At 40.8% G+C, this 25,169-nt stretch overlaps 17 protein-coding genes across 17 annotated transcripts; 6 read left to right on the top strand and 11 right to left on the bottom strand.

The window, feature by feature from the left end:
- Window positions 1–20: 20 nt before the first annotated feature.
- Window positions 21–2,159, bottom strand: PAS_chr2-2_0238 (Threonyl-tRNA synthetase, essential cytoplasmic protein; the record flags this gene model as incomplete). The annotated part of the gene is made up of 1 exon (XM_002491913.1): window positions 21–2,159. One exon carries the CDS (start codon window positions 2,157–2,159, stop codon window positions 21–23), a length of 2,139 nt encoding a protein of 712 aa, XP_002491958.1.
- Window positions 2,160–2,402: 243 nt separating this feature from the next.
- Window positions 2,403–3,245, top strand: PAS_chr2-2_0239 (RING finger protein that interacts with the arginine methyltransferase Hmt1p; the record flags this gene model as incomplete). Its single annotated transcript, XM_002491912.1, has 1 exon — window positions 2,403–3,245. The coding sequence occupies one exon, from the start codon at window positions 2,403–2,405 to the stop codon at window positions 3,243–3,245; it is 843 nt and encodes a 280-aa protein (XP_002491957.1).
- A 370-nt stretch (window positions 3,246–3,615) lies between these two features.
- PAS_chr2-2_0240 (mitochondrial 54S ribosomal protein YmL9) lies at window positions 3,616–4,404 on the bottom strand (the record flags this gene model as incomplete). The annotated part of the gene is made up of 1 exon (XM_002491911.1): window positions 3,616–4,404. The coding sequence occupies one exon, from the start codon at window positions 4,402–4,404 to the stop codon at window positions 3,616–3,618; it is 789 nt and encodes a 262-aa protein (XP_002491956.1).
- Window positions 4,405–4,629: 225 nt separating this feature from the next.
- Window positions 4,630–5,277, bottom strand: PAS_chr2-2_0241 (mitochondrial 54S ribosomal protein YmL16; the record flags this gene model as incomplete). Its single annotated transcript, XM_002491910.1, has 1 exon — window positions 4,630–5,277. One exon carries the CDS (start codon window positions 5,275–5,277, stop codon window positions 4,630–4,632), a length of 648 nt encoding a protein of 215 aa, XP_002491955.1.
- Window positions 5,278–5,640: 363 nt separating this feature from the next.
- Window positions 5,641–6,192, top strand: PAS_chr2-2_0242 (Component of the SSU processome, which is required for pre-18S rRNA processing; the record flags this gene model as incomplete). The annotated part of the gene is made up of 1 exon (XM_002491909.1): window positions 5,641–6,192. The coding sequence occupies one exon, from the start codon at window positions 5,641–5,643 to the stop codon at window positions 6,190–6,192; it is 552 nt and encodes a 183-aa protein (XP_002491954.1).
- An 89-nt stretch (window positions 6,193–6,281) lies between these two features.
- Window positions 6,282–7,907, bottom strand: PAS_chr2-2_0479 (uncharacterized protein; the record flags this gene model as incomplete). The annotated part of the gene is made up of 1 exon (XM_002491908.1): window positions 6,282–7,907. One exon carries the CDS (start codon window positions 7,905–7,907, stop codon window positions 6,282–6,284), a length of 1,626 nt encoding a protein of 541 aa, XP_002491953.1.
- A 381-nt stretch (window positions 7,908–8,288) lies between these two features.
- On the bottom strand, window positions 8,289–11,522 carry PAS_chr2-2_0243 (uncharacterized protein; the record flags this gene model as incomplete). The annotated part of the gene is made up of 1 exon (XM_002491907.1): window positions 8,289–11,522. One exon carries the CDS (start codon window positions 11,520–11,522, stop codon window positions 8,289–8,291), a length of 3,234 nt encoding a protein of 1,077 aa, XP_002491952.1.
- A 247-nt stretch (window positions 11,523–11,769) lies between these two features.
- On the bottom strand, window positions 11,770–12,729 carry PAS_chr2-2_0480 (uncharacterized protein; the record flags this gene model as incomplete). The annotated part of the gene is made up of 1 exon (XM_002491906.1): window positions 11,770–12,729. One exon carries the CDS (start codon window positions 12,727–12,729, stop codon window positions 11,770–11,772), a length of 960 nt encoding a protein of 319 aa, XP_002491951.1.
- A 450-nt stretch (window positions 12,730–13,179) lies between these two features.
- On the bottom strand, window positions 13,180–13,584 carry PAS_chr2-2_0244 (Hypothetical protein; the record flags this gene model as incomplete). The annotated part of the gene is made up of 1 exon (XM_002491905.1): window positions 13,180–13,584. One exon carries the CDS (start codon window positions 13,582–13,584, stop codon window positions 13,180–13,182), a length of 405 nt encoding a protein of 134 aa, XP_002491950.1.
- A 312-nt stretch (window positions 13,585–13,896) lies between these two features.
- Window positions 13,897–14,970, top strand: PAS_chr2-2_0245 (Mitochondrial tryptophanyl-tRNA synthetase; the record flags this gene model as incomplete). The annotated part of the gene is made up of 1 exon (XM_002491904.1): window positions 13,897–14,970. The coding sequence occupies one exon, from the start codon at window positions 13,897–13,899 to the stop codon at window positions 14,968–14,970; it is 1,074 nt and encodes a 357-aa protein (XP_002491949.1).
- Window positions 14,971–15,007: 37 nt separating this feature from the next.
- PAS_chr2-2_0246 (Subunit of the HIR complex, a nucleosome assembly complex involved in histone gene transcription) lies at window positions 15,008–17,335 on the bottom strand (the record flags this gene model as incomplete). Its single annotated transcript, XM_002491903.1, has 1 exon — window positions 15,008–17,335. One exon carries the CDS (start codon window positions 17,333–17,335, stop codon window positions 15,008–15,010), a length of 2,328 nt encoding a protein of 775 aa, XP_002491948.1.
- Window positions 17,336–17,582: 247 nt separating this feature from the next.
- On the top strand, window positions 17,583–18,285 carry PAS_chr2-2_0247 (Beta' regulatory subunit of casein kinase 2, a Ser/Thr protein kinase; the record flags this gene model as incomplete). Its single annotated transcript, XM_002491902.1, has 2 exons — window positions 17,583–17,695; window positions 17,733–18,285. The coding sequence occupies 2 exons, from the start codon at window positions 17,583–17,585 to the stop codon at window positions 18,283–18,285; spliced, it is 666 nt and encodes a 221-aa protein (XP_002491947.1).
- Window positions 18,286–18,402: 117 nt separating this feature from the next.
- On the bottom strand, window positions 18,403–19,476 carry PAS_chr2-2_0481 (uncharacterized protein; the record flags this gene model as incomplete). The annotated part of the gene is made up of 1 exon (XM_002491901.1): window positions 18,403–19,476. The coding sequence occupies one exon, from the start codon at window positions 19,474–19,476 to the stop codon at window positions 18,403–18,405; it is 1,074 nt and encodes a 357-aa protein (XP_002491946.1).
- Window positions 19,477–20,137: 661 nt separating this feature from the next.
- PAS_chr2-2_0249 (Cell-wall L-asparaginase II, involved in asparagine catabolism) lies at window positions 20,138–21,154 on the bottom strand (the record flags this gene model as incomplete). Its single annotated transcript, XM_002491900.1, has 1 exon — window positions 20,138–21,154. One exon carries the CDS (start codon window positions 21,152–21,154, stop codon window positions 20,138–20,140), a length of 1,017 nt encoding a protein of 338 aa, XP_002491945.1.
- Window positions 21,155–21,380: 226 nt separating this feature from the next.
- Window positions 21,381–22,496, bottom strand: PAS_chr2-2_0250 (Subunit of the tRNA splicing endonuclease, which is composed of Sen2p, Sen15p, Sen34p, and Sen54p; the record flags this gene model as incomplete). The annotated part of the gene is made up of 1 exon (XM_002491899.1): window positions 21,381–22,496. The coding sequence occupies one exon, from the start codon at window positions 22,494–22,496 to the stop codon at window positions 21,381–21,383; it is 1,116 nt and encodes a 371-aa protein (XP_002491944.1).
- Window positions 22,497–22,675: 179 nt separating this feature from the next.
- Window positions 22,676–23,047, top strand: PAS_chr2-2_0251 (Hypothetical protein; the record flags this gene model as incomplete). Its single annotated transcript, XM_002491898.1, has 1 exon — window positions 22,676–23,047. The coding sequence occupies one exon, from the start codon at window positions 22,676–22,678 to the stop codon at window positions 23,045–23,047; it is 372 nt and encodes a 123-aa protein (XP_002491943.1).
- Window positions 23,048–23,401: 354 nt separating this feature from the next.
- PAS_chr2-2_0252 (Alkaline dihydroceramidase, involved in sphingolipid metabolism) lies at window positions 23,402–24,253 on the top strand (the record flags this gene model as incomplete). The annotated part of the gene is made up of 1 exon (XM_002491897.1): window positions 23,402–24,253. One exon carries the CDS (start codon window positions 23,402–23,404, stop codon window positions 24,251–24,253), a length of 852 nt encoding a protein of 283 aa, XP_002491942.1.
- Between the last annotated feature and the right edge of the window lie 916 nt (window positions 24,254–25,169).

Raw genomic sequence — 25,169 nt, 5'->3', positions numbered from 1 at the left:
TTGGTCTTGTACATACATAATCATAGCAGATTGTCCAATCTTCTCTCATCTCTGAGTTGAAGTAATTTAGGGATCACATCTACCAAGGGAACGGCCTCGTTTTTGTTCTGTAACTCCTGGATATCTCTGTTTCTAACATTCACAGACTTATCATTTTGCTCCTGTTCACCAACGATGAAAATAAAGTTGTATCTTTGCAATTGACCCGTTCTAATTTTCTTTTGTAGGGTGTTACCAGACAGGTCAACATCAGCGTATAGATCCAAACCCTTCAGCTCCTGTTGGACTTGTTGAGCATAATCAAAATATTTCACGCCGACAGGCACGATCAGGACCTGTCTAGGAGACAACCAAAATGGCCATTTTCCAGCAAAATGTTCAGTCAGAATAGCAGTCATTCTCTCAACAGATCCTAAGATAGCTCTGTGAATCATGACGGGTCTAGTTAAATCGTCCTGTCCATCCTTGGTCCTGTATTCCAATTCGAATCTTTGCGGTAGCTGGAAGTCTAATTGGACAGTAGCACACTGATGCCATCTTTTCAAAGCATCACTAATCATGATGTCAATCTTTGGACCGTAGAAGGCACCATCACCTGGATTGACTTCCCATTTGCCTCCCCATTTGTTCAAGGCATTTTCCAATTTAGCTTCAGCGTTGTTCCAGGTTTCAATATCTCCGACAAACTTCTCTGGTCTGGTAGAAAGTTCCATCTTGAACTCGAATCCAAAAAGACCGTAGATAAATTTCAGGAAGTCAAAAATGTTGGAGATTTCATCTTCAATTTGGTCTTGAGTGCAGAAAATGTGAGCATCATCTTGCTGGAAACGTCTAACTCTAGTTAACCCAGATAATGCACCACTGAATTCATTACGGTGAATAACACCAAAATCAGCAACTCTCCATGGCAGCTCTCTATAAGATCTTTCCCTGGATTTGAACATCAAACAATGACCAGGACAATTCATAGGCTTTAATCCAAAAGTTTCTTTTTCGACTTCGAAGGTGAACATATTTTCTTTGTAGTTTGCCCAATGACCGGATGTTTCCCACAATTTGGAGTTGTACATATTCGGAGTAATGACCTCTTCATAACCACGCTTACGGTACTCGGTTCTCAGCAAATCAGTAAGCGTATTGTAAATTCTTGTTCCGTGCGGCAGCCAAAAACAAGAACCTGGTGACATCTCATTAAAGTAGAACAATTCTTGTTCACGGCCGATTCTACGATGGTCTCTCTCGGCAGCTTCCTTCAAAAACTTAAGATGCTCGTCCATCTGCTTCTTGTCAGGGAAGGAAATACCATACACTCTTTGTAGAGAGTCATTGTTGGCATCACCAAAGAAGTATGAGGAGGAGTTCTTTAAAACCTTGATAGCTTTGATTCGGCCAGTGTGAGGAATGTGAGGTCCAACACACAGATCTATCAACGGACCACATCTATAAACAGTGGAAGCAGTGCCATCAGGAATCTTCTCACTGATGATTCTGACTTTGTACTTATTGTATGCGAACATTTTAAGCAAGTCCTCTTTAGATAAAACCAATCTTTCAAACTTTTGCTTCTCTTTGATAGCAGACTTAGCAACAGCTTCAATGCTAGGGAAGTCGGCTTGAGTAACAAAACTTTCACCATTGTCAATTGACATTTCGTAGAAAAATCCATCTTCTGTTGGTGGACCGATACACAAATGAGCACCGTAGTGACATTCGCAAGCTTCACCTAAAACGTGAGCAGAAGAATGCCAGAAAACACGTTTTCCCTCAGGAGTTTCGAAATCAAAGAATTCTAATTGGGAATCAGCCTCTAAAGGTCTCTCTAAGTCCCAAAGCTCACCATTAACTTTGGAGATAACTTGCCTCTCCAAGAATGATTTCCCAATAGACTTGGCAATTTCAAAAGGAGAAGTTTCCCAAGCAACTCCTTCTTTAACGGTGCCGTCTTTGAGAGTAATCTTGATAGGAGATCTCTCCTTAGCAGCGACCTCCGCATCATACTTAGCTTTCAACTCGTCGAATAACTGGATTCTGCTTTGAAGAAACTCTGGCTCAGGATCCAATCTTAATTGGGTCTTAGTGGCACCTTCTTTAGCCTTTCCTTTTTGTTTCTTTTGGGGATTCTTAATAGACAGATCCTCCAACTTTTTTTCAACAGACATGATGTTTAGCTCAAAAATAAGTTCGTTGGCAGGAAAGAAAAAAACTTCTGAACGTGTAATCTGTCATATCTGTTGACTCAGAGATGGCCAAGCTGTTACCCTCGGCAGGTTTCGCGAAGGAACATACAGGATTTCTTCACCAGTTTGTTCCTTGTAGGTTGGAAAAACTCTCGCGAGCGTTCCACTTATTATCAGTAAAGAAAATCTTTCTAATCTGAGGCCTACAACTTCATCATCCCTAATATGACAGAACCAGACGTAGCCCCTAAGGGGAAGGTCTTTTCCCTTCGAATGGAAGATGTCAACGAGAATCCAGAGGAACTTGTTGCTATGAGAGGTGAAGGAAGATATTTTGGTGTCACAGACACTCATGAAACTATCTGCGCCAATTGTCATAGAAAAGGCCATAAACGCCAGCAATGTAAAGTGGTAGTGTGCCACAGTTGTGGTGCTGTTGATGACCACTATTATACACAATGTCCACAATCAGTTGTCTGCTCTATCTGTGGAACGAAGGGCCACTTCCGGAACAACTGCCCTGACAAAGGCAAGATGCGAAATTCATACTGTCGTGTATGTGATAGTAGAGCACATTCGTCTGATAGATGTCCAACGATATGGAGGTGCTATATCACCATCAAGACAAAAGATAAGATTGGAATGCCTCAGATATGGTGCTATAACTGTGGTTCAAAAGGACATTTTGGGGATGAGTGTCTTCAGCAGCGATCATCTCGTACCCCAAATCTAAATGGTAGTTCATTTAGCGGTGGAAACCTACCAAAATCTCTGCGAAGTCAATATTATTCAACATTAGATGGTCGTCGATCCACCAGCTCATACAACTATTCTGCAGTGCCTCCTCCGAGGTATGGTAGCGGGAAAAGAGACTCAGAAGACCCAAGGGGAGACTCCAGGCCTCAAAAACGAAACCACAGAGGACACAACCGAGATGATGGGCCACCAATTAAGAAGGGCCGTCTTCCTCCTCCTAGCCAAATCACCCGAGAACCACGTCGTTATCCCTATAATTCAGGGAATCGAAATTCTAATATTAAACGAGGATTCTTGCCCCCGAGGAGGTGATGAACAACCCTTGCAATTTACCAAGGTTATATAATATGTACTATTAACTTGTATAATAAGAGACATCAGGCATCGATATGATACTATTGATATTTTTCGCGTATGTTATGAGCACCGCTCCCTCTCCTCTGCTATAAAAGCACAAAAAAAATTCTACTTGGGAACACTAACTCAAGAAGATCACATTCTTCGCACATGGTTCTTGTCTTTTCCCAGAACCATCCGGGATGTGTCTTTGTCAATTGGGTCTACTCGATAATTTTTGGAAATGTTCACTGTTTCGATCAATCTACTTGTAGATGATTGGAGCTAATATGTATCGTAAATCTATGTACAAAGAAAGGCAGTCGATAGTACTTCTTCCTTCTCATTAATGGTATCTCTTGATAGCATCTTGAATTTTGACATAAGAGCCGGTGGCGCCTGAAACTGGTCCCTTTATTAGAATATATCCTTTCTCAGCGTTCACATCCACAACTTCAACATTTTGTAGAGTGACATTATGACCACCCATTCTTCCTGCCATCTTCTTACCAGGTAAGGTACGACCGGGAGTTTGGTTACCACCAGTAGAACCAGCAGATCTATGTGCTTTGGAAACACCGTGAGATGCTTTCAAACCATGGAAGTTCCAACGCTTCATGACACCAGCAAATCCCTTACCCTTGGAAATACTTTGTAAATCCACAAACTCTCCCACCTTGAAATGATCAGCCTTCAATAATGTTCCAACGGGCAACAGTCCGTCATCAGATTTGACGTGAAATTCCACTACTTTCTCTTTAGGTGAAACCTGCGCCTTTGCAAAATGGCCCAGCATTTTTTTTGTCTGATTTTTCAATTTGAATCCATATCCGACTTGGACAGCAGAGTAACCATCATTCGCAACAGTTTTGTTGTGCGTTACCTCCACCTGGTCAATTTCTAAAACTGTGCAAGGTATTCTCAGGCCTTCGTTTGTATAAAAAGGCACCATTCCTCTCTTTACACCAATAAGTCCTGGTCTTGTCAAAAGTCTTTTCCTCAATCGGGAAAGTTCAGGAGACTTGAACAATACGGCTGCCTTAGTCTCGACAAACGGAATGGCCCCGGGAGACGTAAGATGAGCTTTAAATCGCTGAGCTATTAAGGGCTTTAGCGTGTTAAAGATCCCCATCATTCTAGGTTAGTGTGGTTTGTATGCTGGTGGAGGTTATTCGTTCTTCTCAGTTAACCAAAAACTTTCCATGGATAGAGGTGTATGGAGGTGGCACGTGATCATAATGTCGATTGGTAAGAGCGTTCAGGCAAGTCAATGAATATTGATAGTAGTTTATTGCCTGGCTGATAATTTTGAAGCGGTGATATTCCTCACTGAAGCACAGTTACTATTTACAAGTAGAATCTATTTAATCTTTTTGTCCTTCAGTTTGATGGTTTCGTTATCAATGTATATTCCCTTTCCCTTATAAGGTTCTGGAGGATGCAAGTTCCTTAAAGTACCAGCAAATAGCTTGACCTTTTGCTTATCATTACCGGAAATAACCAATCTATTTGGCTGAGGGTTCTGTAATTCAATCCCTTCCGGTTTGTAGAAACCTTCGTTGATACATTTACCTATTTTCATGGAAACAAAGGTCCTTCCATCTTCTTCTTCGACTAATGAAACCCTGTACCCGGTACCTTGTAATTTCAGCATAGTCAGATGACCTTCCGTAACTCCCACAACATGGTTATTTAATGTACTTCTTACCGTTCCCCACATCGACCTTTGAATTCGATCTTTGGAGTTTTCAACTTCGACGGTCAACTTAGAGGACTCGTTATCAGATTTTACCTGCACAAAGTCAGGAAGCTCCATTTTCAATAAGCCTCTTGGTCCTTCAATGAAACATTGCTGGTTCAAGGTGATTGTGTTTTTACCTTTCTTGATGATTGTTGGATGAAGAACACTGCTAACTTTAAGAGTTACTTCTTTTGGTAAAAAAATAGCGGCAGACCCTATGTGTGATAAAGATTTCAGACTGGTACTGAATGATCTAACTCCAATCATTGTAGGGTATTATTCCAGTCTTGCTTTGTAATTCAGAGAGGATGGTTTGGCGGTTGAAAAAACATCGAAATAGGAGAAAAATCCCAACCGCCTCTATATACCGAATTAGGACGTCCACTGTAGAGGACTTTGTACAAGGAGTCTTTAAAATAGAACTTCCACTATTAAAGCAGAACACTGACGACTTTAAGCGACTACTTTCAAATCTCAAATCAAAGATAAAAACGCTTGATCTTCTTGCTTTCTTCTTTTGCTTTTTCTGCTATTTCATTCTTTTATTAACACGTTTGATTATATAATCAACTTGAATGAGAATATTTTTTTCACTGCATTAAATAAATTCTCTTCCTATCTATATTCAATATGGTTCGAAAACTGAAGCATCATGAGCAGAAACTGCTGAAGAAAGTCGACTTTTTAGACTGGAAGCAGGACCAAGGGCATAGGGACACTCAGGTGATGGCTAAATATCATCTTCAGAAAAGAGAAGATTATCATAAGTACAATAAAATCTGTGGAGAGATTCGAAAACTAGCAAGAAAGTTGTCTCTTTTGCAGCCAAATGATCCTTTCAGAATCAAACACGAACAACTCTTATTAGACAAGCTTTATTCTATGGGAGTTTTGGAAAGTAAGTCAAAAATTAGTGATCTAGAGAACAAAGTAATGGTAAGCTCATTCTGTCGAAGAAGAATAGGAGTTGTGATGTTTCGTCTCAAGATGGCACAATCGATTAAAGATGCAGTAACATTCATTGAGCAAGGGCACGTCAGAGTTGGACCCAATGTTATCACCGATCCAGCCTACTTGGTAACACGGCAGATGGAAGATTACCTGACTTGGGTTGATAGTTCTAAAATCAAACAAAACCTGCTCAAGTTTAGAAATAAGGTGGATGATTTTGACTTCAGTTAATCAAAGACTAGATGATATTCATTCAGAAGCAAAAGTGTACTATATAATCAAGATTTCACCCATAAATGTCATGTCGGGTATGATTGTAGTTAAATAATTGGAGATCCAGGGTTGGATCCGGTTGTAGAGCCTTCTTTCCAGGATCTTAGTCCACCGGCAGGTTTGTGCACTTCTTTTCGTTGAATTTCTACGGGGTTGAGCATTACAATGGACTGCCTTAGTTGATGTGGAGCTGAAGCACCGTCTCTCATGTCGTTCCAAGCGTCCATATGATTGTAAGGAACGGCAACAGGATTCTCCTGTTTCTCAACGGAAAACTTCCTTTGAGGTTGAAACTCAGTCAGGTCTTGAGCAGTTGAAAATGGTCTGTTCTTATTGAATTCATGAGGAGAGGGAAGATTTTTCAGCTTGTTGAGTTTCTTGGTCCCTAACGGCCGTTGACTTTGAGCAGGAGCTTGAGGAACAAAATTGAATTGTTGGTGCGGGAAATATTGTTCTGCTGGTGCTGCTGTGGAATTTGCTGGATAAATGGAAGATGCGACAGAGTTTCTTTCTATTGGTAATTTCTTATGGGTCATTGTGGGGTCTCTTTTTAAGTAAGTGTTGTAAACCGATTTCATTCTTCTAATCTGCTCAGCCTCTTCTGCAGTCAGATCATCATTTTCAGAATTAATGTCTTCATGCGCTTGAGGTTGTAGGTAATCTGCATTATTGTTTTCAAACTCATCGTTGTTGTACTCATCATCAGAATTCTGGGGTAGCTGAGGTATTATAGGAACCATAGGTATGCCTTCTTTAGTAAGATGTTCGGATAATTCTTCATCTTCTACGTGTTGGGTCTCGTTGTCAGAAATTCCAGTCTCATGGTCGTAAAGCTGAGCCCCAGAGTAATCATTATTTTGAAAAGTGTTTTCCACCTGTTGTTCATCATCAGGGCCTTCCTGGTGACTGTCATTGGGAACGGTATAAGTTGATCCTTGTTTAGTTCCATCATCAAAAGCTTGTTCAGGCTCATGCGAACGAACTGGACTTTTACTGAAATTCTCGTCAACCAGACTGATTCCCAAACTTCTTAGACTTCTCACTGGAGATGTTCTGGTAGACTCTCTAGCAATTTTAGACACAGGAGATCGGATTCCGGTAGTGGAGGAAGCCAACTTGTCCATAGACGGTCCAGTCGTAAACGTTGTCAAAGATATCTCGGATTTTAAACCATTGTTCATGGGGTTTGTGGAAGAACTAGGAGTAGCTTGTCTGTAAGCAGGATAATCTCCCAAGTTCTTGGAATATGAGTCCAAGGATCTTTTCGACTGAGTCTCAGTTGAATAAGGAAGTATGAAAGAGTCCATGTGATTTGGATATCTTAAGGATTCATCCTCAAAAGGGTTCATATCAGTCTTGTTCTTCATCACATCACCCGGGTAATGGAAGTCTGGCAAAATAGTGTTATCAGCGTTGAAATCTGGATTGTCATCATCTAGGGCTTCTTGCTTATTCTTGCGATAATTCCAATAGAACAAGCTTCCTAGAACTATAGCAACAACAATAACAGGAACAACAACAGCCACCGCTATGGCAGCGCTGCTCATGTTAGAGGGTTTATCACATCTGTGATTGGAACAATCCGGAGTGGTCGTCCTACTTCCGCTGGAAGTCGTGGTCGAAGTCTCATCCGCCCTAGCATATAGAGTGGGTGATGGGGATAAAGTTATCATGATTATTTCGGTAAATACTGGGCAAAAACACGGAAACAGAAGGTAAATATTGAAAATTCTTTGACGCGAAGATCCCAAAATAACACCAAGTGAGCCAGGAAAGTCTAGAATGTGTTCAAACGCCGCGATATCTATTGTGGGGTTTAAGGTTTTTTGGGAAGACAATTGGTCCACGGATGTCTCTAACAGAACCAAAAAGAACGTGAATTCAGAACACAGATAAATAAGATTCAAGAGCAGGAGCACCTGTGAATGGTAATTGATCAAATACGGTTTAACATCACAAATATGTAATTCGTTTCTCCCTCATCGAGTCTACAATGGATAGTAATAACAATTCATTCATCATACTATAACGTTGTTAGATATCTTGTAGGCCTTCTAGTCGTCAAGTTCACTAGGTTTAATCAAGCCTCCAATTTGTTTTGCCTTCTCTAATTCTGCCCGTTTCTTCTCAGCCAGCTCGTTCGCTTTATCTTCAGCAAACAGATAGTCCGTAGGATCCCCACCGTATTGCTTAATCTGCACCAAAAAGTCTCTTAATACTCCTTTAAATCTAGTGTGTAGGTTGTATTGTTTGAATGCAACGTCAAGGAAGTTAACCAGTTGCTGCTCTTGCAATTGAGGGAATGCGTTCATTAACATGTTTCCAATATAATTACGAACAAACTCCAAGTTGGATGTTCCAGCTGGAGCTTGATCCGGTGAATAGATCGGTACAGCAATGATATTCTCGGTCACCAGTTGAATCAGTTTACTCAAAAGCTCCGATTGTAAATTGAAGCCAGATTTGTGATCGGGCTCCGTCAGGACGTAGAAAGTGTCACTCAGAATGCTAAAGTAGAAATTCTGATAGAAGGCTGTAGCAAAATCATTGTTACCTAGGTCCTGAATGTTTTTTAACAATTCCACAGCCAGCGTTAATCCTGACTCTTCAACTTCTCTATTATTATGCTTGAAGGCCCATAAGATAGAGTCCACAAAGGACTGGAATGCCTGGGTTGGCAGTTGTAACAAAGCGTTGAAGTTTACTCTGTTGATCTCTCTCAATAACTTGTAAAATTCCACACGATGTTCTGGATACTCAGTGAAGTCCTTGTTGATCATATCTAAGGTTACCTCAAATACGTTCTGCAGAATAGTCAGAATTTCATTAGGTATTAAAGCACCAACTTTGTCAACAACGGTAGACATACAATTCAGAACCTCCGAATCACGAGCATCAGGAACATTATTATTGTAGTCGCTCAAAACTGCTTGTAATAATGGAGGAATCAGGTCTCGCACTATCTCTTGGTTATTATTGGCTTTGGAAATGTAAATTTCTATCAACTTCAAAATCTCCTTCTTGATAGTCCTTAATCCCCTAACCTTAGGGGTTTTTGTAGCAATAAGGCCGTCAGTTGAAACTGCATTAGAAATCATGGTTGACACGGCATTGTACAATGAAAGCATGTCAACGTAGATTAGTATCAACTGTGGGTAGAATCCCTGACCCATTGTCTTACAGACGGAAACATTCGTTTTGACGATGTTTGCTATGATTTTCACTGTTTCGGAGTTGGTCAATAAAGTAGGGTCTGCACCAGCCTGTTGAACTATTGCATTCCATGCCATGTTGGGTAAACTCATGAGATCGTTCAACAACTTATCTCTCACATCTTTGTTTTCTTGCGCTGAGAGAATACACCCACAAGCCTCGTAGAAAGTATGAACCTGTTGAGGTTCCAAATCTTCAGTGATAGATTGCAGATTGAGAATAATCTCATTGATGAATGGTTCCGACTCTCCTGCCTGTTGTATGACGAAATGTCTCTTACATTTTTCAGTAATCTTGATAAAGGTGTCACAAGCCATATCCTGAACACCTTCATGAGATTCATGCATGAACTCAAATAGCTTGTTAACCACAGTTTTTAAAAACTTCCAATGAGCTTTCAGGAAACGAGGATACTGGCCAACAATGTACATAATATTTGAAGCAACCACTGCTTTGTTATCTTTGCCCCGTTTTAAGTCGGTTAAAGCCAGCAAATCTTTGATGACTGTAACTAGGAAATTACGCTCCATTTTTTCATTCATGGTACCAGAAATAGATCCAATGGCCCAACACAAACAGTTGATCCTGTTCCAAGACCATACGGAGGGCATAAACTGCCTAGCCAATTTCTCTCTCATGATGTTCTCGGTGTCTACAGCATCCAAATGGGTCAAGTACACTAGAACTTCCCTCATGGATTGATAAAGTTGAATGGTATCACTTTCTTTGACAAACTCACGAACGATTTCTCCTTCGTCATTTTCAACAATTAGAACCTCTTCTGGTTTGACCATATTATCAATCATAACAACTCTGAGCTCACTGAGAATCTTATTATAAAGGTGCTTACGGAGCGGAAATTGATTTAAAAGCTCGGGATCTGGAGCGCCTCCCCCCAATGAACTGGAAAATTGTAGCTGTGACAAGGGAGATAGTTCTTTGGAAGGTAATTTTTGAACTTCTGAGAACAAGTCAGAGACAAATTCATTCCAATAATCCAAGCATGTTTTGAACAGCTCACGCTCACTAATTTTTGATAGATTGATGAGGTACTGGTGGGCTACGATTGACATTTGTTTGAGGTTTTCGTCTTTCTCTAAGCTCAACACGTGGTTTGGTAAAAATGTGACAAAAAACATAGCCAAATCATTCAGGAAAACTTGATCAGTGGTATTAGCATATTCGTAAGATTGTCTCAAATCGATATCTGGGGGTAGAATAGTGACTAAAGCTTCGAGAATGGTCTTGAAATATTTCAGGTAGTATTGCTCGTATTCTTGGGTGGGACGAATCGCACTCACTTCAGTAAGACATTTAAGACTAGTGAGTCTGAACTGTTGATCCTTGAAAAACTTTTCACTCAAATAGTTGAGTAGATCCGTTTCGAAGATGTATCCCAGAGGAATCCAAGGAATATACTTGAGCAAACAATTCAAAGTTGCCTCCAAAAGCGAGGGCTTCTCTGCTTTGTCCAGAACCTCAAAACACAGTTTGAAGATCTCTCCAAACTCTCTACTCATGCTATTCTTTAACTCTTGAGCCTTTGCCTGTGTCATTTGCTCACTACTGAAATCAAAAATCTCTTCACTCAGCAACTTCAGAGTTACCATATTGTTCTCACAGACGTTGAAACTAGCCCTTGAAGACGCAATTAACTCTGGAATAAATTCAGGCCAATTCTTAGGCCAGTCCTGTTTGATAATCTGAACCAATGTTAGGTCACACTTTTGGATTAACGCCTTTTGGCTAACAAACACCTGGTCATCTTCGCACATACTGATGATCATACTGATGATAAAGTTTCTAATTCCGAGCCGTTGTTCCACTCCTAACGCCTTCCATTTCGTCTTGATTAGCTTATCTAAAGTGCTGAGTGCTATGTACTTACTATGACTGTTTGTACTGAGTTCCAGGATTTGGTCGGCCCTTGTCCAAGAATCCTCATGTTCTTGAAACTGAGCAATTATGGTTTGTGCTTGTTGCTGCTCCTTTCCAGATCCGTTGTAAAGAACATTCACAACGTTATCGAACAGCGAGATGTCCAATTCCTTGTTAAAGTTGAGTATATCTTCCATGATTGGTAGGCAAAAATCACTGTTGGAAACAAAGAGAAGAAGAGGGAAGACATCAGCGCGAACACATTTAGAAGGTCAAAGTACGAAAACACGCGAATGTTGGGTTAACAGCTCTGATTACATAATAGCTTGAGGTTGGTCCGAGGTCTGTCTACTGATTTATATCGTTCTGGAAAACTGGTCTTTCCTTGTGCGTCTATTGGAAAAAAATATCTATTATGTATGGGGGAGAAGTAAGTTCGTGTGTTTACTCGTTCTCGGACAAGAATTTCTCAGCGTCTAAGGCGGCCATACATCCGGTTCCTGCAGAGGTAATGGCCTGTCTGTAACGCTTGTCCTGGACATCACCAGCAGCGAAAACACCTGGAATAGATGTAAGGGAAGAACCTGGGATAGTCTTGAGGTATCCATCTTCGTCCGATTCTAATTGGTCGGCAAAGATTTTGGTGGCTGGGATGTGTCCAATTGCGTAAAACAGACCGCTGACTGGAAGGTCTTTGACTTCCTTAGTGACAACGTTCTCAATGGTCAGTGCACTTAGCAACTTTCCATCACCCTTTGCCTCCTTGGAAACAGTGTTGTACAGAACCTCGAGCTTTTCATTCTTTTCAACTCTTCTTTGCATAATGGTAGAAGCTCTTAAGTAATCCTTTCTGACAATCATGTAAACCTTGGAAGCGTACTTGGTCAAGAAAAGGGCCTCCTCACAGGCGGAATCACCACCTCCAACAACTGCCAAAGGCTTGTTCCTGAAAAGTGGGATAGCACCGTCACAAACAGCACAGGCAGAAATACCCTGTTGCCAGTAAGTCTCTTCTCCTGGCAAATGAAGTCTTTTGGCGGAGGCACCAGTGGCAATAACTACAGCGTCTGTTGTAATTGGAGCTTCATCCTCGTTGAATTCGGTCCACAATTTGAATGGACGAGATGACAAGTCGACCTTGGAGATGGTCTCGGTAATGATCTCAGTGCCAAATCTTAAACTCTGTTCTCTCAGTTTGTCCATCAAACCTGTACCGCTGATTCCCTCTGGGAAACCAGGGAAGTTCTCAACATCAGTTGTGGTGGTTAATTGACCACCAGCAGCGATACCGTTAGCCAACATACCCTCATACAGGGTGGGTTTCATCTCGGCTCTGGCCAAGTAAATTGCAGCAGTGTGGGCAGCTGGTCCGGATCCAATGATTGTTACTTTATTGTGCACCATTTTTAGACTCTTTATCATAAATTAGGGGGTAAAAGCAAAGGAAAGAGTTGCCTATTTATATTTTTTCGCCGTTACTAATAGCGCGCATCTAGAATTTTACAGTTTTCTAGATCTAACAGCGTGACAAATCTGAAAGGAAAAGGGACATAAAGTGACATGTGTTATTATAAATAGGCTATACAATCGCTTTGTTGGTTATTAATGCTTATGCATACAGTACAGTTCGCATGGGGTGAACTGGAAGAGATATAGACTCAAGATTCGGAGATCCAGGGAAAGAGGTTGGGGCCGAAAGTACATGACGGAATTATCTGACATAATCAAAGGGCATCGGTCCAGACAACATTTTTTCCGGCATTAGGAATTGGTTATAAGTAGTAATCTATGTGTGAACGTTTACTCATACGACATGTAAACGCTCCACTCCCTACGATGACTTGTCTTTTTGCATCACCTCTCGCTTTTAGCTCCAATGAACTCCTTGATGCTTGACCCCATCAAATCACTATCTAAAAGCACAAAGTTCAAAAACGTTTCTAGTCCCCTCCGCCTCTTCTCTAGCTGACTTTTTGAAGGAATTTTGGCCATAATTTTGGGTGGTAACTTCGGGATTGCTTTAGCCTTGAAGGGAGCCTCTGTAAGCAGGCTTTGTCTGAACTTGACAAACTCGCTGTATCGTTTAAAAAGCTCCAGTTTACCTCGTCTTGTCGTTACTAGAATGTGAAACACGACATAGCTATCTTGTATGGCAGAATAATTGGGGATGGAAACTTTAGTACACCAATTATTTGATTCCTCGTCATTTTCCAATTGAATAGGGACCGGCGGTACGTTTTGCAGTAGTGTGTTGGTCATAAACAATAGTTGTTTCAACTCTTTGTGGTAACCGTCCTGTAGTTTCGATAATTGTTTGCGTTTGAAATCAGGGATTAAGAAGTAAAATTAACCGACTTGATTCCTTTTAAAACCAGTTAAGGAAGAGAACCTAAAATTATCCCGGGAAACACTAAAACAGTGTTCCAAAAACTGAAGTCAACACCAAAGTTTTCTGCTGTCAAGTTGATGAGGGAGCACTTTTATTTATTTATGAGATTAGGATCTGAAGCTACTGTGATTACGTAATCCATTGTCTTCTCACCCATCTCATCTAGACGATACTTCCCTCGTATGTCCAACATGTCCAAAACGGCAGCTACCGTTCAAAAGGTGGTCTCCACTAAGTTATCCCATGGTTCTACAGTTTTTTCTATGATTCAGCCCACCGGGCTGTTTCATCTGGGAAATTACTTTGGTGCAGTTCGAGTCTGGAAACAACTTGCGAATCCATCAAACTGTCATTCTCATTTGATGTTTGGCGTAGCAGACCTACATTCAATCACCCTACCTCAAGATCCTTTAAGATTGAATGATAGCATTGAAACCTCCATTGCCTCTCTCATAGCTTGTGGCTTGGACCCGGAACATTGCAATCTGTTTGTTCAATCAAGAATTCCTCAACATGTCCAACTGAACTGGATTCTCTCCTGCATTACTCCCATGGGCCAACTGAACCGCATGACACAGTTTAAATCCAAGGCCGCCCTGAGGTCTGAGGATATCGGTTCTGCCAAACTTGGACTGTTTACTTACCCGGTGTTGCAAGCTGCGGACATCTTGATCTACAAGTCTACCCATGTTCCTGTGGGCCAAGATCAAGCACAGCATTTAGAGTTAACCAGGGACATCGCTCAACTTTTCAACAATACAGTCGGTCGTGAGTATTTTCCTCTACCATCGACAATGCTGGCTCCCACCCAGAAAATTGTGTCGTTGAAGAACCCTTCCAAGAAAATGTCAAAGAGTGACCCCGATGAGCTGTCTAAGATTTTTTTTAATGAATCTTCCAAAAACATTGTTCACAAGATAAATAAAGCCGTCACTGACTCCATTGAAGGTCCGTTGTATTATTCAGAGGAGCAGCGGCCGGGAATATCAAATCTGATAAATCTCATCGCCGCAGTTACGGGCCAGTCCATACAAAATATTGAACATCAGATTTCAGACTTTACAAAAGCGCAACTAAAAGATTACACATCTTCTTTGATTATCGACGAATTAAAGGAACCAAGTTATAGGTACAAACAGATAAAGGATGACCATGCATTGCTAGAAAAAATTGCCATTGAAGGTTCCAGAATAGCATCTGAGAAAGCACAAAAAACCATCGATGAGGTCTACTCATTGGTTGGACTCAGACGATGATACATTAATGAGATATTACTCATAGATTAAACATAAATTAATTACTTTCGTCATCCTCTAAAATTTGATTGTATTTAAGCAGAATTCTTTGGACTTTTCTGTATTCACTGCACGTTTCAATCAACTCCCTCAAAACCTTCTTGTCAGTTTCATACAATTCTTCACAGATCTCAAGTAACCTGTTTTTTATCCCTAATTCACAAATTCGTTTCACGTATATCATAAAAGTCTTGTGATAATTGTCCTTTTCCTTTAAAACTTTAAAACACATCAGCTTATTCTCCAAATGTGACAACGAAACAATGGTTTCCAAGCCCCCATATCCTTCCTTCATCATGAGTAATTTATTGAACTTAGCAATAGTTTGACCTTTTCCTTTACGTAGGAGCTCCTCGTTGGTGTTCCTTTCCAGTAGATTATTAACACCTCTATCTTTGTCACCTGTGTTTGTAGAATCCCAGTACTGGGATCCAAGAGCCCACCAAGAATCACTAACCAGATTCCATGTTCTCAATGATATATTGAAGAGGTATCCATTACCGTTGCTTAAAGTCACCACTGGCACACCCTCGGAAGTGATAGAACACAATGTTAAGTTTTCACTTCGACTTAGTACGTCCTTGTCGAATCTAGGTTTCAGGATAGGATAAAGTGAAGTTGGATCAAAAAGAGCAGTTTTCTTTTCAAGATCCCAAACATGCAATTCACCAAGGGACGTTACAGCCATCAAATATTGATTCTTGCTTTGCAAAAATGATAGGGGAGTTCCTAAAACCAAAGGAGGGAGAACCCGCCGACCATTATAACTGTACACTATGACAGTGCCGTCTGTTGTGCACACACTCCAAAAGGGTCCATAGCCTCCAGTACTTAACATCACTCGTTTCGGTATAAAATCCGCAAAAATCTCTTTGTACGTATTGTCTGGTATCTTTTTGTAGAGTGTGATCTTAGTTGGTGATGATTCATTTCCCTGTCCATTCTTGACGTCTAATGTTAAATTGTCAGATTCTGATTCTAATGTAAAATGTAATCGAACTTTTGGTGTTCCGAGCCTTACCTTTGAAAAACAATTAGATGGGTTGATGACAACAGAAGATCCAATAAATTCTACCGAGTCTAGCTTTCGTCTCTTTTTTTCTTCGTCGTTATTTTCATCCTTCTCTATTTGGTGCTTAATTGTACTGGGAACTAAGCCGTTTGGCTGGTCAAATGTCGTAATCTTTGCCGTGGGATCAGTTTTCGAAATTTGATTATCTGGAGGTGTCGTGGATGGAGACTTAATCGGAGTTGGAATGCTATTTTTGTCTTGAGGTTGTTCTTTCACTTTAAGTCTCTTATGACTTGCAACATTGATCTTTATTTCTGACTTTTTGCCCAATTCATCGGGGACAAACTGAATGATACACAGTTCTCCATCCGTTGATAGCACATAAAGAACGCTCCCACTCCGTGACCACGTCAGGTTATTGATTTCACTTTTTACGATATCTCTGACTACAAGCACCGGTTCCGTAAGCGAAGTATTCCATATGGCAAGTGTCTGGTCACTACCTCCTGTGGCCAAAATGTAAAAATATGGATTATTTTGGGGCGTGCTTTTCAATTTCAGGTCAGAGTCAGCTGCCGTGTTTGTAAATATTAAAGGATTGAAAGATGTATAATCGCAGAGAAATTTATGGCCCACAAAACTGCACCAAGTCTTCCAATCCTTTCTCGTGTTGTGTAAAATGGAAACCAACGCCAAGTTGGTGCTCTTAGAAGCATTGGGAACACTAATGCATTTACTGTCGTGGGAAAAGCTAGGCATTTTAACGACTGACTTGGCAAGTAGATTTTTTGAGAGTAAAGAATCAAGATTTTGTCTGACAGTAAATGTGGGGAGTGAAAAAATTGTTAAAGTGTCACTCAATGTACAAAAAAAATCATTCTTATCATCAAAAACCGCTCCTCTAACTTCTTCTTTCAATTCTAGGGTGGTGAAAACTTGCCTTTCTTCAACTTGGAATATGAGAATCTTTCCTTTGGTCAATGTGATAGCGATAAAAACATCATCTGAAGACCAACAAATATTCCGGACAGTTCCTTGGTCCTTGATCAGCAATTGAGGTTCTTTTCCAAATGAAGGCAGCAGAAAGACTTCATTTTCTGCTGTGTAACATATTTGCTCCTTGTGGACATCCAACTTGGCGAATTTAGCCAGATCCACTGGCTTATTCACCAAAACTTGTTTCACTGGCAAGTCAATGGAATCTATGGAAGGAGGATCATGAAGCGTCAGCTGTTTTCCTGCGGTAATAACCTGATCGTCAGAATTCACACTGACATCTTTGATACCTCGGGAAGGCAGCCTGACCAGTTTCATGTCAACAGTTGGTCGATTTGTTAAAGATGTTCCTAGATGTATAAAACCGAAAAATCGGTCTGTTCGCGAAGGAGCAACTCTCAGGAGGAGACCTACGAAGAACATCATATCTCCGGAATGTTCGTCCTTAGAATAGATTATCCTTCGCGAATCTTCAAGTCCAACAAGGCGAAGTGACCACAACATCAAACTTCTCTTTAATAGTAGGAAAAATTAATCTCCCCTTGACCTCCGGCTCACCTAAAAGATGGACAAAGACGATAGTGGATCGGACTATACAGAGTACTGGATAGACTGGTTCTTAGGAATGAAAGGAAATGAATACTTCTGTGACATAGATCCAGAGTATATCAGGGACCGGTTCAACCTACACAGGACTCAACAAGTACGTCAATAGGCTAACCACTCTGATCGATATCATAACAGACGTTTCCGTGATTGATGATTCATTGCCCGAGAAAAAGAGGAGGGAAATTGAAGATGATTGCAAGTTCCTATATTCATTGATTCATTCTCGTTATATCTTAACCATCAAGGGTTTGAGTCAAATGTACGAGAAGTATACAGACAGCGATTTTGGATATTGTCCTCGGGAATTCTGTCGATTGCAGCCTTTGTTGCCTGTTGGACTGAGTGATATCCCTAACCTATCTACAGTGAAACTGTATTGCCCTAATTGTGAGGATATTTACAATCCTAAGTCTGTGCGACACTCGAGGTTGGATGGTGCCTTTTTCGGAACTTCCTTCCCAGCAATGTTTTTTCAAACATATCCTGAATTAATTCCCACGCATAGCTTAAACATATATACGCCGAAGATGTTCGGTTTCCACGTTCATCAGTCGGCACAGTTGACAAGATGGAGGTTATTCCAAAGAGAGAAACAGATGAAAGAGTTGGAGAGTCAAGATATTGATATTGGCACAAGTACCCCTGGAGGATATAAATAAAGTACAAGAGGTGATACAAAATAATGTTAATTTATATTCAAAATTCTAGTAGAAGAAATCCTAATGGTATCGGTGAGAACTGGTCAGAAAGGCATAAGGCAGAAATTATTTAGTGAACTAACCACCGTAAACAGCGGAGAACACATCCTTTGTCTGGTTAAGGTTTAATCCCTCGTTGAGACACAATTGTAGCATAATTCTGGCTTTTTGTGGGTTCAAATATCCAGATCCTATGAAGTTGTTGGTTCTTTCTGGAACTTTACCCTCCTGCATTCTTCTACTCTGAACAGTTATGACACCGTACTTCTCATAGACATCGTTCAAAGCATCTCTGGCCGGAGCAGTAATACTACCGGCACCCATTCCTGCTGTGACGATACCCTTGACACCGCTTTCAGCTGCAGCATAGATCAAAGCAGGGTCCATAGACTGGTGGGCATAGATGATGTCAACCATTGGTAGTTCCGTGGATTCTGTAACATTGAAGTAGTGATATCCATTTGGCCTAGCTGGAGGATAATAGTACTCAATGTCGTTGTTAAAGAAGAAGCCCAAGTATCCTTGTTCCAAAGACTTAAAAGTGTCTAAAGAATTGGCACTGGATTTGGTGGAGTAGAAACCACTACCAATACGGTCGTTGAAAACGACCAAAGATCCACGGCCTTTACTGAGTTCAGAACCGGCGACGGAAACTGCTTGGTACAAGTTCATTGGACCATCTGCCGAAGTGGCGGTGGCTGGTCTCATAGCACCCACAATAACGACTGGACTCTCTGTCTTCACGGTCAATTCTAAAAAGAAAGAAGTTTCTTCCAGAGAGTCGGTACCATGTGTGACAACGGCACCTCCAACTTTCCCTTCATCCAAATCAGCTTGAATGTTATGAGCTAAGTCTAACAGAATGGTATCATTGATAGATCCAGAGCCAACATTTGACACCTGCAGATACTCCAAGTTGGCGACATCTTGCAAAGTTGGGACTGACTCGATCAAGTCCTCGACAGTTAATCCTAAAGAGTAACCGGATGTCTGCGAAGCACTAGATCCTCTGGAGGCAATGGTACCACCAGTACCGTAAATCTTAACCAATGGAAGAGAACTGTTGTATTCAGTCTCTCTCTTTTCAATTGGAAGAGCAGAGGAGTATGATACTAGAGCAGTGAAAATTGTAAGCAAAGTTGAAACCTTCATTTGGTGAGTGTTGTTGGTTGAGCTGAGCAATTGACCAGAGAAGAGGTTTCCTTGCCTTTTATAAGCAAGCTAGTGGTTCAAAAATGAAATTTCATCTACTTTGGTCATACCATTCTTGTACTAGAATCTCCTTATCGATGATTACTTTTAGGGGCTACTTCTGATGCGCATGATTTTTCACGAATTACCGTTTAGCCAAGAGTTTAGGTGGGGGACACATCTTTAGCTCGATGGATGGGCCGAATATATTGAAATCAACCACGTAAGGACAGAGCTTTGCTGCTCTCACTCAATTCTGATCCGTAACCACTTGGCCATCTCAGTTTCATATGTATTAGCTATACTCTTTGTGACTCTATCTCATCTACCGGAGAAAGCTTCTCTCTCGGTACTTCAGTAGTCAAAATTTCAGCCTATTCGCACGATGCATAAAATTCATGCACCATAACAGTATGCAATCTATTATTAATTCTTATCTGAAGCGGTTATAACCAATTGAAGACATCGGTTGATAACAATTGCTAGAAACGGTAAACAGAACCTGGGACAAAACGAAGATATCTTCCGGGCCAAGACATCAGGGAACGAAATCAGCATCTTGAGGGGTAAGAAACCAGTTTATGGTCATATCAGTTACTATGTAGGAATTTCGGAAAAGGTTTCACAATTCGAAAAGGGCATTAGAAGCATTCGCTTGCCGATTGACCTTGGGTTTGATTTCGTAATTAACCCTTAGTCTTTCTTCGTCGTAATTCTCCTGAAATTCAAGTTGGTCAATCTCCTTGATAGCATCCAGATCAAACAGACACTTGCCCATTCGGCCTTGCTTCCACTCATCAATGAAATGGAGCGAACTGCCTATTTCGTCAATTTGAATGCCATTCTTGGTGCGGCGAACCCTTTTTATCCTTTCCGCAATCTTTTCAAGTAGTTCGTAGATATCATTTGTCGGATGTTTAATGTATTTACGGTACTTGGATCCGGTCGGATCTTGCAAGTTCAGTACGAACAGTAGATAGTCGGCAACCATAACAGGATCAATCTTAATTGGTTTGATAGTGCCTACCAAGGCCAAGCTCATCATGGTTTCAACATCTTTCATTTTAGGAAGAAAAACCCCTGGAGTATCATAAACTAGTATCTCGGGGTTTTGGTGGACCCTAATAATTTCACTGGTTGATCTCGTGACTCCTGGTTGACCCCCAGTCCTGGCCACGTTTTTGGTCCGATTAAGACCTATCTTTCTCAAAGTATTAACAAGAGTGCTTTTCCCAACATTGGGCATTCCCGTGATAATAACTCGGACCCCTAATGGTGGTTTGGGATGCATTCGGTCATGTTTCTCTCTGATCATTTGAATTAATCGTTTCATATCCCCACCATTTCTACAGTCAATCATCATGAATCGCTCCTTATTATTGTGCCACTTTTTAAGCAGATCTATAGGAACTCCACTAAGGTCGTTTTTGCTGTAAAGAACGATCTTTTCTTTGCCTTGTAGAGGCTTATCGAATAAGACATTTCTAGTACTGATGGGGGCCCGGCTATCTCTAACTTCTAGGACCATGTCGATCTGGGGGGCAAGATGAGTAAGCTTCGTGAGGGCTTTCACATGGTGGCCCTTGAAATCAGCCAGTGATATATTGTACCTTGGAAAGATTTTCCTAGGGACGAACATGTCTTAGTACTAGTTGTGTGGGGTTTATTAGCAGTGATGAGGCAGGTTTAATTTTTCAGTTCGCACCACATCTCGGGGATGTTGGATGTAAGAACTGGAATACTCCAGACCAGCTAAACGATGAAATAAATTATCCTTGTATTGAGGGCTGTACATAAGACTAAAGAGCTCACATTTGGTCTTGAAAGGTTCATTGAATTCCTCTAGTTTTAATTTTGTTTTGTCATTATGGTTCCACTGAGCCACAGCGAAGAGTTAACATCCTCAGCGAGTTCCTAATTGTGCTTACCCAGGATTTCCAATCAGAATTTGGAAGTTGTATGTTCTTTGCTCTCCTTTGTTTCCTCTTCAGCCATCCATCTTCCCATATCAATCCATGAGAATGAAAATTGGTCCTACTCAACTTGATAAAATTGAACAGTCCATGATCTACTGTCGCAATAATAATATTCTCTTTACCAAACTTGAGGTTACTAACTGGGTTACGACTCGGTTTGAGTATGGTATTTGCCTGTCCTAAAAGATGTGAAATGTCATCCAAAGTTGGAAAATTATAGTTTTCAATGTTGATCACCGAAATTTGAAAATCTGGTAATGGAGGTGATTTCTTCTGAAAGTTGACCTGTGGTTTCCAAACGCTGAAACATATCTCAAATGGAGAAGTCGGTGCTGGTGATACTTTGTGACGATTGTAAATGTCCAGTTGTAAATTGCAAAAGATTGTTGAATAATTTGTAAAGGTATACTTGAAAAGAGGTTTATCATAAACGCTGTGAATATTTTTATCTATGTTAACATATCTGGTCTCCTTTTCAATGCTTAGCGATGCATATTCCAGAACGATGTATCCATTCCTCTTTAAATGGCTGTAAACGTTGTATTTATCAATGTCCTCATCATCGGTCAAGATTACTGTGTAACACTCCTCTAAACTTAGAGTGTAATTGTTATCCTCGTCATACGTTATCCTGCAAGTTCCTCTCTCTATCAAATATAAGGCTTCGAACTTTGTAAACCAAGTTTTATGGTTTCCATCTGTCTTACCCATAGAGTCCAAAAACTTGCCCTGGGCGTTTAAGATATGAAAGGACTGGTTCCTTTTATTAAATCTGATTGTATATCGCAATTCCTGGCCAATATTACAGGCAAATCCCCTTTTTTTAGCCTCCAAAGCCTGAAACATGGCGCCCTGGGCTTCAAGAAGGTTTCTTGAATCGTAATCTCCCTCCAATGGCTCATAATCTTTCTCCCCTCTTTTGGGGACTTTCTGATCAGCTAAAGAGAGCACCACATTCCAATCTTGGATTTCGTCATCAGACGCATCACAATCGGACTCGAGCATGGTGGTTGGCTGAATAGTGCTGACAGTGACTACGAATCTAAGAATAAGGCTTCCTCATCTCTGTTTCCACTTTGATCCAAGAGGATCGCGCATCTATGTGTCGTCCATCTAACATCTGAAGAGAATCGCATCTTCTTGCTTTTCTTACTATTGACCGGCTTCATAGGTTGTGCCGTACAATGTCTTCAGAAGTGATGCAGGAAACGATATGGGACTGTCTGATGTCCAATATCCTGCGCCAAATAGTCATAAACAATATTCTGCAAGAACAGGCACTCCGATCAAGTATTAAAGCCATTTCCAACGATGACCAGATCAGCCTTAAGGAAATCAACGCTCAAAGATTGAAATTTGTGAAAGACGATAAGGACATATTTAATCATATTAACGGCAAGAGATCGGAGAATAAGTACAATGGAACGGGAGCAGATGCAAGCAATGGGACGACAGACACTGAATACTTCACATGTTTGAATTGTGACAGAAAGATCGCTGGGAACCGATTTGCAAGCCACGTCGACCGTTGTTTGGGAGGAAGAACCCGTAAATGAGCAGCAATTACAGTATTGGAAAAAAGGATTCAGTCCGTTTATAGATGGTAACTATGTGTGTACCGATCATCAATAGGATGACCCTCAATATAATGAAATTATGCCTAGCTGAGGAAATGATGTTCGATTCCAGGATTGGCCTAGCCCAGCCGGTTTACTCACGTGTCGATGTTCTCCGTAGTAATGGTATTTCTTGCGTTCATCACTCTCAGACCACCTGGATCACTCCGCCCTCTCGTACTGTGTCTCGTACATACCTTCATTACATTGCCTGATGAGGCAAGAACATGGTGATTACGTAACTTTTTGATAAGCGATTAGCTTTGTGGGATACTCATTCCTACTTCTCCCGTAATGAGTTTTCCATTTGAGTATCAAGAGCAAATCTCAGGGTATTGGGGACCATCAACTGCTACCATTGATTGGTGTGAAGAGAATTACGTCATTAGTTGGTATTTTGCTGAGTTCATCAATTCCACAACAAACTTGGCCTTTTACTTCCTCTTCCTCTACCATCTCCGTTCGGCCATTAAGAATGAGCATGGTTTCCTATTCATTTTTACTTCAGTGGGTGCCTGTGTTGTCGGGCTAGGTTCCTGGCTGTTTCATATGACCTTGAAGTATGAATTTCAGCTTTTAGACGAACTGCCAATGATATACGTTACAGCATTGCCGTTTGCGTATATTTACGGCGTGGATAAGGGCTACCGTACCAGGGTAGCTTTGTACGTTGCCATGGCGCTTCTTATGGCTGTATTGACCATAATTTATTGTTCTGTCTACAAGAATCCAGTGTTTCACCAGGTTTCTTATGCAGTATTGAATTTTGGAATTATTCTCAGGTCGTTGGTGTTGATTCAACGTCACGTACCTGATGCAGCCGCAAGAAGAGACTTGTATCGTCTCTTGGGTTTGGCTCTGGGTGAGTTTCTTACAGGATTTGTTCTGTGGAATCTGGATACAGTGTATTGCACTTATTTGAGACAAATTCGAAGGTATTGGAATCTGCCATTCGGGGTGATTCTGGAATTGCACGGATGGTGGCACATTCTGACGGCCCTTGGGATATATCATTTCATTCTCTACAGTGAAATCCTTAAAGTGTGGCACGAGGGGAGACAATCGCAGTATTCATTGTTGTGGCACTACGGATTCCTTGGAGAGGTTCACAAAAATGACAGGGATAAGAACATTAAAACGGATTAAACGGGGTTGTATATATATGAGTTAAAAGATCTCAATAGATAAATTAGGGGTCGATTTTAGAGTAAATGGTATTTCCTTGCAAATATTTCTGTCGAACTGTTTTCAACGGGTTAGCTATTGCATTATAATAGGATGTAATCTTGTTTCTGAAAAATTCCAACTCGTTTATCAAACTTTTGCAAATTGATTTCAATTTGATAATGACTCTTCTGGGGACGCTCAACTTTTTTGGAGTATTATCTAAGTGGAAGCAACAACGCAATTAATGATAACTGGAAGTATATATTTAATAATCGAAACTAAGTACACTACACATAAAATTGAAAAAAGAAGACTCCGGTTGCGGCCATATCTAGCAGAAAGCACCGTTTCCCGTCCGATCAACCGTAGTTAAGCTGCTAAGAGCCTGACCGAGTAGTGTAGTGGGAGACCATACGCGAAACTCAGGTGTTGCAATCTCTTTTTTTCATCCCCTTCCCCTTTCCCTTGTGTAAGGATAATGTTGCCTTGCAGTGAATCTCGGATCTGAAATCCGTGCTAGTAGTTAGATGAACATCTTTTGGGTTCTGTCCACAGTTGATTAGTTAGATATGTCTTGGGATCTCGTAAAGCTTTATAATCATTTACTCCCCCAAGATGGAAACAAAGTTTAAGCTTTAGCGCTATTATTGTGCAGCCGTTAAAAATAGCATCCCGTAGCCTAGGGGATAGTAGTTTGAGCTCCAAAAGTGTTCAGTGATCAACTATCCTCTCAACCGAATTTTTGGTCTCCAACGTTTATCGCAGAGCGCCCAAGAATTTACTCTTAATCTGAGAACACTAATAAACGGTGGGAATAGAGAGTTTTGTTGCGAAGCTAACAAGAATTCCACAATGAAGCATTATTCTAGAACCCAGAGAAGCAATTCACGAAGAT

The sequence above is a fragment of the Komagataella phaffii genome, chromosome 2 (genome assembly GCF_000027005.1).
Source record: "Komagataella phaffii GS115 chromosome 2, complete sequence".
Classification (NCBI taxonomy): Eukaryota; Fungi; Ascomycota; class Pichiomycetes; order Pichiales; family Pichiaceae; genus Komagataella; species Komagataella phaffii.
Note: the sequence above shows the minus strand (reverse complement) of the source record. Positions and strands in the feature narration are given on the sequence as shown.